Source organism: Branchiostoma lanceolatum, chromosome 10 (assembly GCF_035083965.1).
Source record: "Branchiostoma lanceolatum isolate klBraLanc5 chromosome 10, klBraLanc5.hap2, whole genome shotgun sequence".
In the NCBI taxonomy this organism is placed as follows: domain Eukaryota; kingdom Metazoa; phylum Chordata; class Leptocardii; order Amphioxiformes; family Branchiostomatidae; genus Branchiostoma; species Branchiostoma lanceolatum.
In genome coordinates this window covers 847,950-867,609 of record NC_089731.1, presented here as the reverse complement: position 1 = coordinate 867,609, position 19,660 = coordinate 847,950, and the positions used below count along the sequence as shown (strand labels likewise).

Sequence of the window (19,660 nt, the reverse complement as noted above, 5' to 3'; positions counted from 1 at the left end):
CTTTAAGTCTTCCTTAAGTATCTGCATGATTCTTAAGTACATGTACGTTTTACCCATGTTCAGAGTGTCTTGATTTTTTAGCATTACATTTTTAAATGTGATTGTTCTTAGATATCTTTGTTGTTATATTGTCTTAAAGATTATGATCAATGTGTGTTGTTGCTTGTTACAGAATATATTCATGGATTTTGTTGTTATTTCTGGAAAAATCCTGCTATGATCTTGAAATATTGTGGAAACATGTAGTTGATATACATTCCACCAATCCCTTTGTTGTTGTTGATGTCATGATTCAGGTTTCTCATTTGTTTTAGAAATCAACATTTGAAATTGAACACAGATTACAAAGACTGAAACCAAGGGTGTTCTATCAAATAGATTCAGATCTCTTTGCTTAACCAAAGCAAGTAAAAAGGAACCATATGATTAGGTGATTTGAACCTGTAAGTGGTGACTTATCTCACTATTGATGTTACATGTAACATGCAAGGCCATCTTCCACAAGTCCATTAGAGAAGAACATGCCTGGTAATGCTAATAAACAAAGCCAATTATCATGACTAATGCGGATCTTTGAATTATACTGTGTGTGGTGCTCTAATACTTATCATCATGGCAATGATAATGAAGTCTCATAAAATAACCTCTTCATCATAATTCAAACTATTCTTTGATTAAGGAGTTGAAGCAAAAAACTTCAGCTTCCACTATTCTATATTGTTTATCATTTCAGTCAGCTTCTTTGCATTTTTAAAGTTTAATGCTCTTAAAAAGACTCGATAAGGTTCTTTGATTGAAGACTGAACTTTGTAGTTTAGAATTATCCAAATTTTAGACTCATTATCTCAGCAAATAAGACCCTTGACACTGTGATAGTTGCGTGTCAGGAAAAATTAGACAAACAGCCTCATTACCCTACACATTGGGTACCTGCCTGTGGCACTGGCTGCAAATACACCTGATACACCTGATATTATCATAAAGACCTTTAGTCAGAGACGCTGCTTAGTTATGCTCCAAGGCAAGTTTCAAATTTTCGCGCCATTTTTTTTGTCACGGTGACCTCTGACCTAAACAAGATGGCGTCGAGTCGACAAAAAGACGCATGTTGTGCACTGTCGGACGAGACTTTTGCATTTTCCTGTCCCTTATGACAGTCCCCAGTCTTCATATGCTTCATGTTACTCAAGAGTAAGCTAAGGAAAGCTAAGACGTCGAGTTAAATGATGGCAGAGTCTACCAAGGAGGCGTTCCGGCGCCTGAGACCGTGTTGCGTCCAACTGACGAAGGAACAGACGGTACAAAACGTCTCGGAGTTGAGGAAACTTTTGGATGAGACGGCCGGGGAGGACCTTCAGCAGCTGCAGGAGTACGCGCTGTTTCCTCTCAGGATCCTGCTCAAGCAGAAACAGCGACTGTGAGTTTTCAGGAGTATTTTGTACCTCACACCAAGGGGCTGAAGTATAATCTTTATCTGTCTCTGCACAAAGTATGTCTATATATGTCTATACATGGTGTGTGTGTGTGTGTTTGTGTGTGTGTGTGTTTGTGTGTGTGTGTAATAGGTGGTTATGAATTCTGCGATTCTCAATATACAGAATACAGAACAAGACAGAACAAAACAAAACAAAACAACAAAGAGTCATGACTATAACTTAAAGCTAATATAATCAGTAAAGCAGGGTAAGTACTTTTGCCCTTGTTCCCATTATAGAGGCTGACCCAGGCTGTTATCATGATAATGTTGGAGTGCATGACCCACGTATTCCAACACCCCACCCAGACTATAACACACCATGTTCCTCCACTGTTGTTTCCAGACACGAGCGGCTGACCCAGGCTGTGCTGGAGTGCATGACCCACGTGTTCCAGCACACCCACGTCCACCACTGGGACATGTTGGAGGACACCTTCACCCAGCTCTGTGTCCTGCTCAGTTCACCCAGCAATAACGGACAAGGTATGTGTAAGTTCATTTAAGGTCATGGCATCTAATCTCCAAGCAGATATGGGGTAGATGATTGTAATGTTTTCTGACTTCTCTGACACCTAACATCTGCTTGGACCTGGCACCTAAAAAGTTGTAATGAGAGCACTATATACTAGTAGTATAGAGTATAGAGTTAGAAAGGCCAAAAGGCCTGTTAGCTTGTACCTAGAATACATGTTTAGCTTGGATAGGACACTCCAGGATAGGACTGTTCAGCCATCAGAGGGCCTGCCCTTCCCGCTTATCCTTGACGACGGGGAATGAGCCAGAGAGAGAGAGAATAACTTAAGTGTGCATGCACTACTGTGAGAGACAGAGACTGGGAGGGGATGATCGATTAGATGGAATGTGTGTAGTCCTGTTGCCAGAGTGTCATGCTAGTTTGTTCCACTGGCTCCGACAGTCTCCCTTCACTTATTAAGATGTCACTCAGGCTGGTGGTCAATGTTCCTATAGTAGGGAAATGCTTCAAGTATTAAAAAAGAGCATTGTCTACTCAAGACTCGACCAATTCCTGACACAAATCATGGTCAACTGCTCCATGTATGTAATGTAATGTTATGTCTCCATTATCTTATGTGTATTGAAGTTCATGTTCATGTGCAAAATGTATGGCCTCTATTTGTACCCAGTTGCTGATATGAGTGAGGAGTTGAAGTTGGCCGTGGTCACGACGTTGAAGAGTCTTCTGTTGGCTGCAGACTCCAGGTCAGTGGTGTACAGCATCATTCAGAGATCTTGCCAGAATTTTAGAGTCTGATGGTTTTGCTTGGGGCAAGGAACTCGAGGTTTTATATAGGTTTTGCTTGGGGTAAAACCACTCAATTAAAAAATCAGATTGTGTTATCAAGACATCAATAAAAATGCTAAAAAGCAAATTATATTTTATCAATGTAATTTATAGATTCAGATTTAAGTGTTTGTCTTCTGAATTTTGGCAATATTTTTCCCCAATATCCTCCTGAAGTCTGCCATCTTTGAAAGTTTGACCTTGTTTTTTGTTACATTTTTCCCCAATAGTCTGCTGGTGAAGCTGTATACAATCCAGTGCCTGCCCCTGATTGGCCACGCTGTGTCCATCCTGCTGTCCGTTGCAGAGCACGAGAGCGCCAGGAAACTGCGGTTGGAGACCATGGAATGCCTGATGGTACTAGCAGGCTGTCACTCTGGTGAGAGACCATGTATCAAATGTACATGTAGTATGTATAACCTAGCTATAGTGTCTAAACTGTTTTTAGTGTTAAGTAAGGAAAGGAGATTCTTGATACCCTATCAGTGTACACATGTAGACTATTTAAACTCTGCAGTTGAAAAAAAAGTTGATGCAACTGGCAGATCACTGTAACACACTCTGAAAGTGGAAGAAATTGTCAAATTCTTCTAGCAAAAGTCATTGATATGCACTGTTAGCCTGACTCAATGTCATGTTCTCTTACTAATACTAGCTGTATCTTTTTTATATTTTGTCTGACCTCTTGACCTTAATGGAACAAAGCGGCCATAATGCCAATTTGAGCTTACAATGAATAGATAAAGAAAACTGCGGGAGCTAAGGGAGCTTGCGGCGAACCGGACAAAGTGGAGAGAGTTGAAGAAAGACTGATTGCAGCTGCAGGATGTCCAGACTACTGCAGCAGCAGAACACAGTGGACTACTACTTAAGGCTAAAAAACAAAGAAACTGGTACATTTTCAGGGGTTCATCTAAATCGGGAAAGAAGGGCGCTGCACCCTCTTGTTTCAGCCCAGCTAGCGCCCTTGTTGAATTCAGATTTTAGCTTAATATCCAGCATACAGCCTTCACTCAGCAATTGATTCTTCCATAAATACATAGAATTCGCTCCCTCGCCTGTGTGTGCTCCCTCTTGTTCAAGTTTTTAAAGAAAACCCCCTGCATTTTTATGCAGTAACCTGTGGGACTGTAGGTGATAACCTTGACACCATAAATTTAAGATCTTTGGTTATCTCTCCAGGGTGTGCCGACTTCAGTCCCAGTCTGGACAGACAGATCGCCGACAGCTTTGCTTCCTTCTTACCTGGGATCACAATGACCCTCTGTAGGGTCATCCTGGGAGATGCCAAACAGGGGCATGCTGTGATTGTGGTAAGTTTGACCTACATTATAAACATGTTACATGTAAACATGTTTAAATCAAACTTATAAAAAAAAACTACAGCTGTAACAGTGAAAAAAACCTACTGTAACAGTAAATGCATTTAATTTTGCCGGGATTTGATTTTGCGGTAGGTAGAAAATGGCATGTTCACAATGGTTTTAAGTTGGCTTTTGAAACAAAGGCTGCAATCACAGGTGGGCAAAACGTTTTGCAATGGTTTTAAGTTTGCACTGAAGAGTTCACTGCAAAAACTGCAAACAAAAAGCCGCCATGCACATTTCTGCATTTACAGTATGTGTGTGAAGTTTTCTGAAAAGTTGGAAGTATACCAATGTGCTAGACCTTAATGATCTTGTGGTCAGATGAACATGACTGTGTTGTTTGTTGTAGAGGTGCACAACCTGATCCTTGTTCTTCACCTGGAAACTTTCCAATGTAATTTCAATGTTGATCTAGATTAGTTGCAGGAATCAAAAGTCTTCTAATATGATGTAAAAAGGTATGTCTTATAGTAATTATTTTTATTGTTATGGAATGTACACAGCTACATACCTAGTGGGGCTTTTATGTTTTAACTTCTTTGTATCAGAATTCATTCTGGATATTGTCTTTCAACCCCAGTGTGCAACTGAAGCATGGTCCAAAATCGTTGCCATGGTGATGAGTGACAGCTCTGTTGACAACAACCAATCACAATGCAGCGTTGAGTCACATGACGTGGGTGTCAGCGAGAGGCTGAGGTCACTCCAGGTCAGGAGGACAGAAGACTGGTGCAGCGGCACGGCAGACAAACTCAAGGTAGTTTTTTTTTTAAGTATTCTTTTTAGTCTTTTTATTTTGCGGAATAACTGCTGGCTTAAAGTCTTTTGACACAAAATCACTTAGCACGACAAAGGCAAATCAGTGACATTGATTAAAACACTGCAACCCAACATGCATGAATTATGGGATAACAGTAAATCAACACAAACAAGGCTTGGTAATTTGGCCAAGTCATGTTGACCTACTTTCTTCTACTCACCAATCTTAGTTGCATTTGGTAATGTAAGTTACCACTTACAGGCCGACCCAAGGAGGAGACGGGACGAGGATTCAACGGAACTCTTGTGTATATTTGTAAGGCATCTGGTCCTCGGTACATGTGCTATTTCACCTCTGACCCCCGGGTCATACCATTCGGACCCGGGGTATATTTATGGACTCTACAGTAATGTATAACAGTGTTTGTAACTGTGTTTGTCAATGAACAGGACATCACAGTCAGCTCCAGGCCTTTTAATGGTCAAGTCTTGTAAAACCCCTTTCCCCCTTCGATACTGTGAGATAATGCCACAGCAAAAGTAGATGAATTTTGCAGTAAGCCAGTGTTTCTTTTTCTTGTGTTGTTTTTCTGCACACCTTCCCTGGCAATGCTACACTGTTTATATCAGAAGTCACAAACACTCACTGAGGGGAACACATGTGTGGCACTGTTCAGGTGTTTTATTCTAAGATAAATGTATGATTTATGATGGCTGGAAACTATATAGAAATGCATCTATTAGCAAGTATGCTCAAAGTTTATTAAAGTTAAGAAACTAGTACTCAAAATAAGACAATTCACACTGAACATGCGATGTAAACTTTTATTGGGCTTCATTCAGCTGAACATTGCACTATGGGTCAGTATTCATTTAGGAATATGGACAGCATCTGTGTCAGTGATTGAAATACATTGAACGATACATGTACTGTATGATACCAGGCACTTCTAGACAATGTGGTACACTCTGTGCAATACGTGTTACCATGAACAAGATACAAATGTAGCCCTCTGCTCTAACCTGCAGTAGCCAGACCATTCACATGTTGGATGATATTGAGCACAGGACAACACCACCAAGATATGCCACAACACATGTACTAAAAATAATTGTTCATCATTACCCCAGGGGTAGGATTGTAGTAATTACCTCCGGGTCCGGGAAGGAAGTTAATCCCTCGACTTCTTGTTTATAGCGTGTAATCAGGAAATTACATTTTTGTATCAATCAGCTGGTATTCACACATCTCTCTCTGTATGATCATGAGATTGAGAATGTTGTATGAAAGAATGATCTGCACTTCAATCACAGATTGCGGATAAAGTTTCGAGGCCGCACCATCATCTTGGTGGCCTTCAATGAGTAGTAGTAGGTGCTCTTCCAATGATACCAGAGAACACCCCGCCCTGTCTCACTCCCCTGATAGTCCTCCGGTTGGAAGTAGGGACCATTCAGGACAGAGTAACCACAATTTGAATACCACCAGCCACCTGAAAACTCCTGAGCACAGTGATTACTACTGGTCGCATCATTGTCAACATCTCTAGCACTGAATTTCTCATCATTATGGTATCTCATAGAGTCCCCAGCATCCCCACTGTAGCCCCCAACGTTCAGTGTATAATCTGTACTCTCATTCCCAATGCCAAATATGTCATATTTAGCATGTTTAGAGTTACCTTCCCAATCTTCTAACACCACATAAAGTTCATAGTTATTCTGGGATGTCAGGTTGTGAATTTTATCCAGTCCAAGCCAGTGTTCCCCCTCGACCTTCCCAAACCCATTTTTGTAATCTGCCCAACGTCTGACAAAGTTGAGTCTCCCATTATACCTCCTCTGTATGACAGTCCAGCCCCCACCATCTGTAGTCATGTCACAGTAGACGTCGAAGTGGTCGGATGAGGCTGCAGGTTTGATGGGGAAGACTCCATCCTGCACTGTGTTGGTCCAGTAGAGTAGAGGGAAGAGGTTGGCACAGTCTTGGAAGTGCGCCGCACCAGGGGGAGGGTCATTCCTTTGGACTTCTGCATAGTTGTTCAAACTTTCATCTGTAAATAGATTTAAGACACATCTTGCATTTGCTTTAATTTGCTTTTGATGGAATACTTGAGTGTACCTTTATTAGGTTGTCAATCAAAACGGCAAAGTTGCTGCAAATATCAAAGTAAAAAAAAGAAGTCTGTTTTTGACTTTGCAAACATTGTCTATATATGAAGAACTTAATTCCAAGATTCTTGAAGTAGTCTGGAATTCCGTGATATTGTAAAATTCTCAAAATTCCACTAGTTACTGTACGCTAGAACCATCAGATGAAAAGAAAACAACCGTTGAATTTTACCAAATGTACTAATGCAGCATCAGTAATCCCTGAGGTACATGTACATGTAAGCACACTTTAAACATACAGGTGTTCAAAACATTTTTAACCTCCAGATGACCCATTTTTCTAATGTGGCATTCTTATTAAGGGTAGTCGGTAGAATTATGACCATTGACGTTACATGTATATCTAGCAATACCTTGAGCACCTTGTTGTTGAGGAATCTCGGCAGAAAAGCCGACACCACCAGCCACAAGCAGGATAACGGTCACCAGGCGGAAGGTCTGAGTCTGAAAATGAATCATCAACTTTATGTGTTACAAATTTAACTCATCTTCACAATTCTTTAATACTGAAAGTCACCAGCTATTAGTAAGAGGGTACTTTTGGTGAAGGGTTCAACTAGCACTACATGATTATGATCATGTATATGAAAAACCAGCTCTGTGTACTGTATACTATGACTCTAAATTATTATTTTTTTTTGCCCACCAAGATTGCGTGCATTCCCCCATTAATTATAATTTCCTTGCAGCCATTTAAGTTTCCTAAAACAAGAATTTTGCAATCACCAAAACGTCTTCATTCTCAGTGCCGTACAAGTCTGCAAGCTTTCCACAGATCTGGACTAACTTTTAAGAAATGGGGTGAGGACTTACCTTAACCATGGTGGCAAATCTGTGATCACACCAGAATGAGCTCTCCTTGTTTTCTGTGACGACAAGGCAAACCTCTGGGTTTTTATGCCATTTCTCCTGTTGTATCAACAGGGAATATCTGCTGATGCTGTTGTATGTAACACCAATAATGGATGGTAATAAGCACCATGCAGACAACATGTTTTAAAGTTTGTAGATTTAGTGTTTAAAGTTTTGACTAGTTTACCAAAACTTGTCCATCTGAATATAGCTGTCTCCACGCTGGTAAGGTCCCTGCTTTGGTAAGTAAAGAATTCTAATGGCAGCAATGACTACATCCTGTAATTGTGTATTTTTTTGTCTTGTGTTTCACCACACAAATATCATCAAGACTTCTTTCATTATACAAATATCATCAAGTGCTCTTTTATTCACAGCTCAACAATACACTTACTTTCAAGACATACAGAGGTTTCTATAAACCAAGACATAAATTAAACCAGCTAAGGCCTTTACCTTCTTTGTTAAGATTGCTCCGCAGCAAACATCCTAGAGTATCAATCTATAACTTATAAAGTTTGGCACATGTGTCAACACAGCTGCAACAGCCACATTAGGCCATGCTGACTCAATTATATGGATGGCATCTGTGCATGCACCAAATTTGATTTTGAATCAGATTTTATGGAATATGCAATCAAAGGCATCTGAAATGTCTGTCAAATTTCAGAAAGGTTTGTCCAGTGGTATAGTTTGAATTCTAAAAATGATAATGAGTTCAACTTGACATATGTAATAGATACAGAAGCAAAACAAAATGAACGAACTCCATTAGCTTAAAAATTTTGTTGTTTTACGATTATTTCATCCGGCACTATTTTATCCTATTAACAAACACCTTTCATGAGCAGACAATCATCACACTGTAATTACAGTGTACAAATAGGCACATTTTTTAAAGGTAATGTTTAGATATTAGAAACTGTAGTAGTTAGGCCATAACGTAGAGGCAAAAGCCAGAGGTTGTTTCCACAACTACATTGTACCTGAGCTGCAGAACACAGTGGATCATCATCATCAGTTAGGCCATAGAATATCATCATATCTACCTAAAGTTTCTGTATCTAAAGTAGAAGACCTTTCAAAAGTCGATGTACTTTAATTTGTTATTTCAATAAAGTTCTTCATAATAATTTCAATATTTCACCTTTTCTGTGTGCCAACTGCAGGTGTTGGTGCAGAGGATAGCAGGAGAGACGCACCCCAGCTGGAGAGTCAGGCTCGCCCTGGTGGACTTTGCTGACAGACTTCTCATGAAGTGCACAAAGTGAGTCGACTTTCATAGCATCAAATTTGTTAAATTCCTTACACCTTGGGGCGGCGACCTTCTGCATTTCTATTAGCTCTTGGGTCATACCGGGTCAGTACAGTGGTGTCTGTGTTCAATTCCCATACTACATATTGTTTCCATTTCTCATATGTGCTGAGTACTTAACTACTAATTGTAAGCAGAGGAAGCAGTATATGTAGTAATTTTCTAGTCTTTCATTTTGTAATGACCTGGTTTGAACTCAGTAAGGCTGGCCCTGGTAGACTTTGCTGACAGACTTCTTATGGAGTGCACAAAGTGAGTCGACTTTCACATACCATCAAATTTGTTAAAATTCTTACCACACGCCTGTTGGTGAATAGGGGCGGTGCTCTTAGTTCTTGGGCCATACAGGGCCAGTAGAGTAGGGGCTAGTCCACTGATAGTGGTGTGTTTGTTCAACTCCAATACTATTTCTCATATATTTTGCAGCCAGATCCCCAGGGTGATTCAACAATACAAATCTGGCCTTTCTTCTTTTTCCCCAGGTGTCCGACAGGTGTGCTCAGATGCTCCACAGGTACTCCCACTAACACCTGGTTCAAGATCACTTTTACTTTCCCCCCTGCAGGACCCTACAGTGCTGCACCGCCCCCCTGCTGCAGTTGTTAGTGAGCCAGGTGGGTGACGACTACCCCCAGGTGTCAGCCAGGTGTGCTCAGGTGCTCCACAGGTAATCAGACCAACATCTGATTCAAGATCACTTTCACTTTCCCCCCCGCAGCACCCTGCAGTGCTGCACCGCCCCCCTGCTGCAGATGCTTGTGAGCCAGGTGGGAGACGACTACCCCCAGGTGTCAGACAGGTGTACCCAGGTGCTCCACAGGTACGCAGACAAACACCTGGTTCAAGATCACTTTCACTTTCCCCCCTACAGGACCCTACAGTGCTGCACCGCCCCCCTGCTGCAGATGCTAGTGAGCCAGGTGGGGGATGACTACCCCCAGGTGTCAGCCAGGTGTACCCAGGTGCTCGGCAGGTACGCAGACCAACACCTGTGCTCGCGGCCGCTGGTGGAGATCCTGGAGGAGAACCTGCACGCGCTGGCGACGGCCCTGCCCAGGCTGATGAGGGCAGCAGGTGAGGACATTTTGTTGTAAACTCTCATCAGACAAGCTATTCAATGATAGATTAATAATAATAAGGTTTATACTGTGCATTCATGCCCTACAGGGCTACATGAAAGTACATGCAGGCATACAGATTTTGAATTACATATAATGAAACTAACAGCCTGAGGGCATCTAATACTAAGTCTAAAACAATGGTTCTAAAAGTACTCTAGAGTCTAATACATAGGATATAAAATAAGTTGTATTTGTATCTACAGAGCTGGTATAAACTGCATAACATGTTATATTACACCGAAAGACCTGTCACACATGCCTTTTGCCCATGTAGCTGTAAGCGCTCTTTTATCTACCTAGTGCTCAGGCTGATGAGGACATTTTGTTGTAAGCCTCCATCAGGCATTTAAGCTGTTTGATGATATGAGATACACAGCTAGTTATGGAAACGGGCTAATCTGAAAAGCAGTGCCCAGTCATGGAAAGTGCCAGCCTTGTAAAAGCCTTGAAATCGATAAATAGATAGATATGAAGACGGACACAAATGTTGGAGGAAAATTTCAGCATTTCTTTAATCACCTACAGTCAGTGACCTCAAATAAAGTCTGCACCCCCACTTTGGCGATAGCATGAGACACTTTTTGAATTTAGAAAAGTTTAAAAAGTGTGTACTTAAATTGAGAAAATACGGTACTCACTTACATGCACAGCACTGGTACTCCTGCAATCACTGTGTGATCATATGTATTTAATTTAGCATTTGATCACAACAATCATGGGGAAGGGTAAAAGATACACTTTCTAATTAATTATGATGCGATGAAATGAGATTAGTACTTGACGTGTTGTGGTGAGTTAAGTATTACCGATACGATAGCAATTCTTTTCAAACTGCATTTAGAATTGTGAATGAAAGTTGAATTTTAACTCCTTAAAATTTCCTTCCCAGACGATGAGAAGAAGCTGTCCACCTTGACCTTGACCCACGGCTACCTGAAGCTCCTGGGGTCGAGGGTCGCGACTCTGCTGAACTCCGCGGCTCACCTGAAGCGGCTGTCCCTGGCGCTGGTGCAGGTTCTGGAGCTGGACGTCACCGACGTCAGGATAGTGGGGGAGAGAACTCCTAGTGGAGGTTAGTCAGGATAGTGGGGGAGAGAACTCCTGCTGGAGGTTAGTCAGGATAGTGGGGGAGAGAACTCCTGCTGGAGGTTAGTCAGGATAGTGGGGGAGAGAACTCCTGCTGGAGGTTAGTCAGGATAGTGGGGGAGAGAACTCCTGCTGGAGGTTAGTCAGGATAGTGGGGGAGAGAACTCCTAGTGGAGGTTAGTCAGGATAGTGGGGGAGAGAACTCCTGCTGGAGGTTAGTCAGGATAGTGGGGGAGAGAACTCCTGCTGGAGGTTAGTCAGGATAGTGGGGGAGAGAACTCCTAGTGGAGGTTAGTCAGGATAGTGGGGGAGAGAACTCCTGCTGGAGGTTAGTCAGGATAGTGGGGGAGAGAACTCCTGCTGGAGGTTAGTCAGGATAGTGGGGGAGAGAACTCCTAGTGGAGGTTAGTCAGGATAGTGGGGGAGAGAACTCCTGCTGGAGGTTAGTCAGGATAGTGGGGGAGAGAACTCCTGCTGGAGGTTAGTCAGGATAGTGGGGGAGAGAACTCCTGCTGGAGGTTAGTCAGGATAGTGGGGGAGAGAACTCCTGCTGGAGGTTAGTCAGGATAGTGGGGGAGAGAACTCCTGCTGGAGGTTAGTCAGGATAGTGGGGGAGAGAACTCCTGCTGGAGGTTAGTCAGGATAGTGGGGGAGAGAACTCCTGCTGGAGGTTAGTCAGGATAGTGGGGGAGAGAACTCCTGCTGGAGGTTAGTCAGGATAGTGGGGGAGAGAACTCCTGCTGGAGGTTAGTCAGGATAGTGGGGGAGAGAACTCCTGCTGGAGGTTAGTCAGGATAGTGGGGGAGAGAACTCCTGCTGGAGGTTAGTCAGGATAGTGGGGGAGAGAACTCCTGCTGGAGGTTAGTCAGGATAGTGGGGGAGAGAACTCCTGCTGGAGGTTGGGACCTTTCTTTATTCCTTATTCTTTATTCATGAGAAGCTCAAATTCAGCCTACACTTGTCAAAATAGTGTGGGAAAGAACTCTTGGTGGAGGTGGCCAAGGGAGTTTATTAATCTTTATCAAATTCCACGAGGTACCTTTATCCAGTTGCTTGTCAACTGTTACATTGTTTGTACCTTGCATATCTTGTTACTGTATGTCTAGCCTAATTGATATGATTAAATTGATTGTTTAATTTTTTTTTATTTTTCAATTTGCCAATTTCACTTGGGGTATGGGGTTACTTAAACCTACATGAGAACTGCCAAAAAACTTTTCGTATATTATACAAATTATATAGTGTATTTTTCTGAACTATTTACCAATCACACTGTTGTAAATTCTCAGTTGAGGAAATTTTCCATTTCCTGTTCTTCAGCTAGATGTATTTCTTCCATTTCTTCCTCAGGCACACCTGCCATTTCTATGGAGGGTCCTCCTGCTGGACACTACGTCCTGCCAAACAGAACAAAGCGCTTCAGACACTTCCAGGACCCTCGAGTCTACCAGCTGTTGAGACAGATCTGCCAGCTGCTCGGGTATTATGGTAAGTCTGTCATGTAGATTAGCGTGACTTACTGTTGGAAGGGTCATTCTGAGACTTAAACACAATCATATATTGAAAATGGTGTCTTCAACATGTGACCTTGTTATGCAAGATGAAATCAGGAGTTTCAAAACAAAAGAGCAAACTTTATACAAAAAAAATAAGTTATGATACAGGTTTTCTGACATGGCAGCAATGAAATTTAGAACCTAACTTTTCAAATATTAAGTGTCTGTTAAGGTACAACCTACTGCATGTACATTGTCACAAGAAATTATCATCATGTTCACTTGGTACTTGATTCTTCTTGGTCATTTTTTTTACTAATACTAAACTTTTATTCCATGTTGCGTGTATGTCCAGGGGATCTTTCTCTGCTGGTGGACCATTTCCTGGACCTGTACCAGCAGTCATCCCTCCACAGAAAACAGGCCGTTCTCATTCTCAATGAGATTCTGCTGGGGTCAACCGGGGAAGGTCAGTCCAGTCCAGCAATATACATACTTTAATTCTTTATTTGTTAAGTTGAACGGTAACTTGATTTAGCTACTTTAGCTGTCACTAGTCTACCGCTAAAATTTCATCATCGCAAATGTTTGATTACTTATACTTGAAACACTGATGTTTGTTCCCACCGTTAAGATTGAATGCAGTGAACAATTCCCTTTCCCCCAAGGGCTAGAATTAACAACCGCTATATTAAATGGATTTACATGCAGTGCATGAGAATGTACAATCCCACCCTGGCCCAGAAAGGAACTGTCTGGCACTTGGAACCGAGCCTGTGGGCCAACATTAGCTCCTGTTGTCGACAACAGGAGCTCATTCACTCATTAGCACCAACTTGTGTTTTCGTTTCCTATTGCAGTTGGACCATCCAAAAAATTTTTCACCATATTTACATTACGTTTCTTAGAAACTCTACTTCAGTCTGCACAGTGTCACTGATCAGTAGTATTATCACATCATAGACCGATCCCAAGGCCACGCCCCCTGTTCGATTTCGAACACCTCCGTCAAAAACAGGGTTTGATGGACCAAACATGGTTGCCGCGGCTAGGTTGAAAATAATGCCACTGACTTCGGTTTAGCTTTTGTGGCACTGAAACCCTTTCAGAGCGACCCAAATAAGAATACGTCGATGAAGATTAGAATGCTACCAAATAAGAATGCTACGTCTTCTTTGTTGAAGGCTGTATCCACCGGGTAGAGTTGTTTAAGGAGGGGGTAGGTGTAGTTGCGGTGAGAGCGTAATGTTTTCGATCAATGTTAAAGCGGTATGCGCCGCATAGCTTTCCGTTGTCGGTGGGCATCAGCGCCCAGTTTCTGACAGGCAGCCGATGCACGTGTAAAACAGGGTTCATATATCTGTGACAGGGTTCCGGCTGTATTGACTGCATGCATAAGAGCTGCATGGTATTTAGTAACTAAGAATTAAAATGCATCATTTTACTTCCCTGTTCACTTTCAAGTTAACCAGTTTCACACACCAGTAACTGAAGATACGAAACTCTTCGCTAGCGGACTTTAGTAGTAGTCAGCATGTGGTACAAGCTTCCTCTCCTTGAGTGCCCGATCTATTTTCTTTTTAAATTCGTTTTTGTTCTGAGCATGCATTCAACCAATACAGTGGAAAACCTGTCCCAGATATACGTACCCTGCTTTACACGCGCCATTTCTGCCCCGCCAACGCTGTTTTTGACGGAGGTGGGCTGAATAGAACAGGGTGTTCTATGGGTCTTCTATTCGTTCGATATGGTGTTCGACAGGATTGGTCTATTGTAGAACTGATACAAAATGTAGTGTTTGCAAAATTCTGCATCATGTTGTTGCAGAGCTTCCGGATGTAGCAGCCAGGCCACCCAGTGAAGAAACAGCAGACATTATTTGGTACTTTTTCCTCATTCACATGGATGCCTCTCTTTCTTACACCTAAGTATGGACATGTTGTAAGGGGCTACATTTTGTCGTTTCGGATGGTGACGTAAAGCCAGCATATCCGTGTATGAGGGAGCTTCAGGCGTTAACCTTAGGCATCAAACCTCTGCATATAAAAAAACCCAGCACACTTATATATCTAAAAGAGTTGGGGTGACCCGTGTGCTTGGCTAAAACCCGAGCCGTAGAGAAGCCACATTTCACTACTACATGTAGGTGCTTAAAAAGCATCATGCTTCACCTTACACGTAATTGAGGATGCTAAAAAAAAGAACTATATAATTTTAGATTGAAATACCATTTTACCTTTCAAATAATACAATGTTCGCTGTCCTTGACTTTGTCGTAATGTCTTTAATCTTGTTCTGTTTTTCTTTCGCAGTTCGTTACTAGAAGAATACATCTCTCCAAAGAATTGGCATCTCCCCACTTCCAGCCAATCAGAATACACAGACATTTCTAACACTCCTCCTGATTGGTCCAGTGACTTAACAACATCATTGAAAGACAGTCCTGATTGGCTGATTCCAAGGTCATCTTCAAGGGCACCTCAAACCTCTTATAAGACATTGAACAGTAACATTCTTCTCATATGCCTACAGCTGGAAGGAATCGGTATTTTTGCGAAGGTGATGATTAAAAATTTTCACAGAGCCATTGAGTTAAGTTAAACATACGTTGGTTTGTTACGCGGTTATACAAGCCATATAGATTCTGATATGTGATAGTCAAACAAATTTTTTCATTGTATGTACATTCGAAGAGGAATTTATAAAATGTTCTTGGATTATCAATCAGGGTTCTGTGAAGAAATTTCGAGCAATTTTTACAAAGTGCAGCTGTGCATCTCTGAAGTCTGAAATGTGACCCAAAAGAAAGATAAACATGTATTTAACATAAACATTAATATCAACATAGACGTAAATATAGACTTTGATAAATCTAAGCAAAATCTGTTGCTAAAGGAGAGTCCTGGATAGACTGAGGAGTATACCTTTCCTTTCTGTAAGATGCATCTTTAGGAGTCTGGATCTTAAAATGGAAATTTTTTCTTGTCTTAGGTGCTTAGTGAAGACTTTAAGCTGCTCCTTATCCAGAGTCTTTACCCAGTTCTGGAGAAACTCGGAGACGAATCTGCAGTCATCAGGTCGGTTCAACAGGATTTTTCACGTTTTGAGAGATTTTAGATTTTACAGTGGTATTCATAGAATGTTTATGTATATTGATTCACGGTAAGAGTTGTATTATTGTATGTGCGTATGATTTATTTTTAACCAATGCAACTATTTTTTTTTATCATGTACTTTTGCAGCAAGGCTGGCCCCTTGTAATAGCAATAGCTAGTCGGGCAGCCTTGGCTGCTGTACATTGTACACAGCCAAACATAAATAAATGAAGAAAAAAAATTTAAGAGAAGAATGATTGAATGAAACAGAAGTACAGAGTACAAACTTTAAGTGTGACGTATACTATCATTATGGCAACTGTTATTTGGCAGCAATTGTAAGAGACAAGTCTACTCAATATCTTGTAAGAAATATTTTGCAACGATTGAATGAAATTAGAAGTAGTTATACGAGTTTCATATGACTGCATTTATAGTAAAACAGCATAGACCACTTTCTTTCTCTTAGTTTGAGAGAGATTCAGTCTTTCTGAATCTATACTGACCAATACTATAATGTATACCTACAGATATTCTGTATTTTGCCAATGTCAGGTACAAATACAGATATCCTGTGTTGTACATTACAGTGAGACAGCCCACACCAGCCTTGTATCCGTGTGTGTAAGCTGCGGGTACAGCTCGGTGGCACAGCTGATCGCTGAGAATGCAGACTACCTGGTGAACGACATTTCCCTCAGCCTCCGACACTTCAGCCTGAACCCCCGGGCGCCGCACGTGCTCAGAGTCATGCTGCAGCACAGCGACAAGGATATCCTGCTTCTCGTGCAAGGTAACAGTTACTCACAAGCAGTATCTAATACCAGCTCAGACAAGAACAACAAATAATCATGCCTTCAAATACCATCGTTCAAGTAAGGATTGATGTGTTGGAAATACAAAAATTTTGCAAAAAGGTTAGGGTTATGTTCTTCTTGTGCAAGGTAACAATTATGCAAAGTTGATTCGATTACGTTACATCTGTGTGGCGCAACAGTCTAAGAGCCTTGGACTTATAACCGATAGGTCCCGGGTTTGATGCTCACCATGCCCCGACGTTGTGCCCTATTATGTAACTGTTACTGTTACCTTGTGTGTCTTGCATGTAAGTTCACATGTTTTTATTTAAGGTGAAAATGGAGTGTTCTTGGTTTTAAGTTCGCTGTAGCGCTATAGCCACATACTGCTACCGTATCGGACAAAAATGTTTGCGGGGGCTTTAAGTTCACGCTAAAACGATAGCCGAAAAAAACACAAACATTTCTGCATTTACTGTACCTGGATGTCTAGCCTTCACCTTAACCGGTACAATGAACCTGTAAATACTGTACATAGCGTCTGTCTTCACTGTCACAACCAGTGGAAAAATAGCTCTTCAGTGAGCCGCAATGTTACGAGACTACTTCTACCTTAATTAACTTTCAAACTTTCAAACACCATGCGGTGCAGGTAATGTTCTTGGTGCTGAAAGCCATGTTACAATGAACCTGTACATACTATAAATAGCGTCTGTCTTCTCTGTCAGGACCAGTGGAAGATTAGCTCTTCAGTGATGAGCTAAACTGGATCAACATCATTTTCACAGTGTCAATTTTTTCATCTTTGATTCTTCCTCTTGTTGAAGACACGATAGAGGAGATCCTGCTGGCTCTGGACCGGCACCACGAGGACAGGTGTGTCAGCTTCCTCAGCGTCCTGCAGTCCCTGGTGGCAGCCGTCAACAGGTGGTTCCCTGGCAACAAGGTTGGTTTGTTTGTTTGTTTTGTAATTCTATGTCACATTGAGGGTTCCATCTGGCTTGAGGTTACCTATCATGCAGGAGTGAAGGGAAGGAAGACAGTAAGTATTAACAACTGCACGTGCAGTTACAATCATGAAACATGAATAATTTTGTTTCATTATTGGGTATATCCAGGTCCAAAATGTGTCTTGAATCATAGCTTTAACTTGTCATTTCACTTAAACTATTTTAAAAGAATTGGACGTATGGATAAATGAATGTATGAAAGAATCAATGAATGAATGAGTGATTGAGTGAAGAAATGAATGCTGAATGAGAATAATTGAATAAATGAGGAGATGGAAAGATGGATGGGGAAAGGAATGAATAGATGGATGAAATAATGAATGAGTTCCAATCTGATTATATTCCTGTGCTCCAGAATAAAGAACTAAACAAAAGACCATCCAGAAAAAGTTGGGACGTGGAGGGAACCCAGTCTATCAGAGATTTCCTGGTGGAATATCACCGGACAAAACAACTCGCAGACGGTCTCCTTGGTGATGATGACATCACAGATGTGGAGCATGATGGGAAGGAGTCAGCAGAGGATGCTGGGAATGAAGAAGCCATGGAGGAGCCTGACAAGAAGCCAGAGGTTCCTGCACACATCAAGAATGTTCTCGAGGTACGGCCTAGATAATCTCAAGAAAAAGGAGGTAAATACTAGTCTAAGATTAAGAATTCTTTAAACTTTTGTGATGATTTTATTTACAAGATTTTCATGGTTATATGTACCTCTCCTCAAAAATGCCGTGGGACTATCTTTACCTTTAAGCTTTGACTATTTCTGCAGGTGCTTGACAGGTGCAGACACTTGATGTCCTCAGGTGACCTCAGGCTGCGGCTACAGGTGTTGGACATCACCTGTGAGGGGCTGACGGCCCTACAGGACAGTACAGTCCAGCTGCTGCCACAGGTTTGTAAAGTGAAAGTGATTTTGATCCAGTTAAGCTCACTGAAGAGCTATTCTTCCATTGGTTATTACGGAGAAGACGGATGCCATGTACAGTATTTACAGGTTCATAGTACCGGGGAAATTCCCCTAGCTGTCTTCGACAAGCACAATGAACAGTGGACCATGGCTTAATGTCCCATCCTAAAGACTGCAACCCTTTCCAGTAGCGTGCATGGTGCTTTTCTGCACTATTTGTTGTGTTTCTACAAATCGATGTGTGGAACAAACGCCACGTGTTTAGAACACTTGTTAGAATGATACTTTCCTACACTATCTGTTGTGTTTAAAGAAACAAACGTATAGACCACCATGTGTTTATTAGAACACCAGTTGGTTAGCTGGTGTGTTACGCCGAAGGGCGGTTATACCGGCTATACAGATACAGATACAGATACAGTTGTTTAAAACACCTGTTGGCAAGGTTCTTTGCTATATCATACCTGTTGTTTTACCTGTTCCAGGTGCACCGACTGTGGCAGCCCTTCACACACAGACTGGAGGACTCAGAGCCACTGGTCATACTCAAAGTCAGTGTCTTTACACAATGTACATGTGGAGTCTTTTATCTTCTCCTTTTTGTAGCTAAAAAAGACCTACTTTATATTGTATTGAATCTGTAAGGGAAGAAAAGAGAAAATGATGTACATAATTCAGTCAGTGAAGTTATCTACAGTCAAACCTGATCTAGCCTGGAGTCCAGCCTTATTAAAATAAGTTTATTGCAAATTCCTGCCTGAAGGCTAATTGCAAGCAACATACATAAAATAACAGGGTACAAAATAGGTATAAAAGCGACTAGACTATACAAACGTAATTGTCTATAACTAGTGAAGGGCTTGACTTCTCTTTTGTAAACAATGGAAGACGTAATGTCCCACC

The 19,660-nt window shown here is 41.6% G+C and overlaps 1 protein-coding gene and 1 pseudogene across 1 annotated transcript in view; one reads left to right on the top strand and one right to left on the bottom strand.

Annotated features, from left to right (window-relative positions):
* Nucleotides 1-1,090: 1,090 nt before the first annotated feature.
* Nucleotides 1,091-19,660, top strand: part of LOC136443793 (TELO2-interacting protein 1 homolog) — a 21,415-nt gene continuing 2,845 nt past the window's right edge. Inside the window, exons 1-20 of the mRNA XM_066441157.1 lie at nt 1,091-1,417; nt 1,821-1,960; nt 2,623-2,698; nt 3,011-3,159; nt 3,963-4,093; nt 4,728-4,904; nt 9,100-9,197; nt 10,117-10,319; nt 11,256-11,438; nt 11,824-11,856; nt 12,803-12,940; nt 13,304-13,417; nt 14,776-14,830; nt 15,249-15,507; nt 15,940-16,025; nt 16,634-16,836; nt 17,668-17,786; nt 18,206-18,451; nt 18,620-18,742; nt 19,243-19,308. Of these exons, the coding sequence (XP_066297254.1) occupies nt 1,224-1,417; nt 1,821-1,960; nt 2,623-2,698; nt 3,011-3,159; nt 3,963-4,093; nt 4,728-4,904; nt 9,100-9,197; nt 10,117-10,319; nt 11,256-11,438; nt 11,824-11,856; nt 12,803-12,940; nt 13,304-13,417; nt 14,776-14,830; nt 15,249-15,507; nt 15,940-16,025; nt 16,634-16,836; nt 17,668-17,786; nt 18,206-18,451; nt 18,620-18,742; nt 19,243-19,308 (2,793 nt within the window). The 5' untranslated portion in view covers nt 1,091-1,223. The remainder of the gene's footprint in view (nt 1,418-1,820; nt 1,961-2,622; nt 2,699-3,010; nt 3,160-3,962; nt 4,094-4,727; nt 4,905-9,099; nt 9,198-10,116; nt 10,320-11,255; nt 11,439-11,823; nt 11,857-12,802; nt 12,941-13,303; nt 13,418-14,775; nt 14,831-15,248; nt 15,508-15,939; nt 16,026-16,633; nt 16,837-17,667; nt 17,787-18,205; nt 18,452-18,619; nt 18,743-19,242; nt 19,309-19,660) is intronic.
* LOC136443749 (microfibril-associated glycoprotein 4 pseudogene) lies at nt 5,716-7,900 on the bottom strand (annotated as a pseudogene).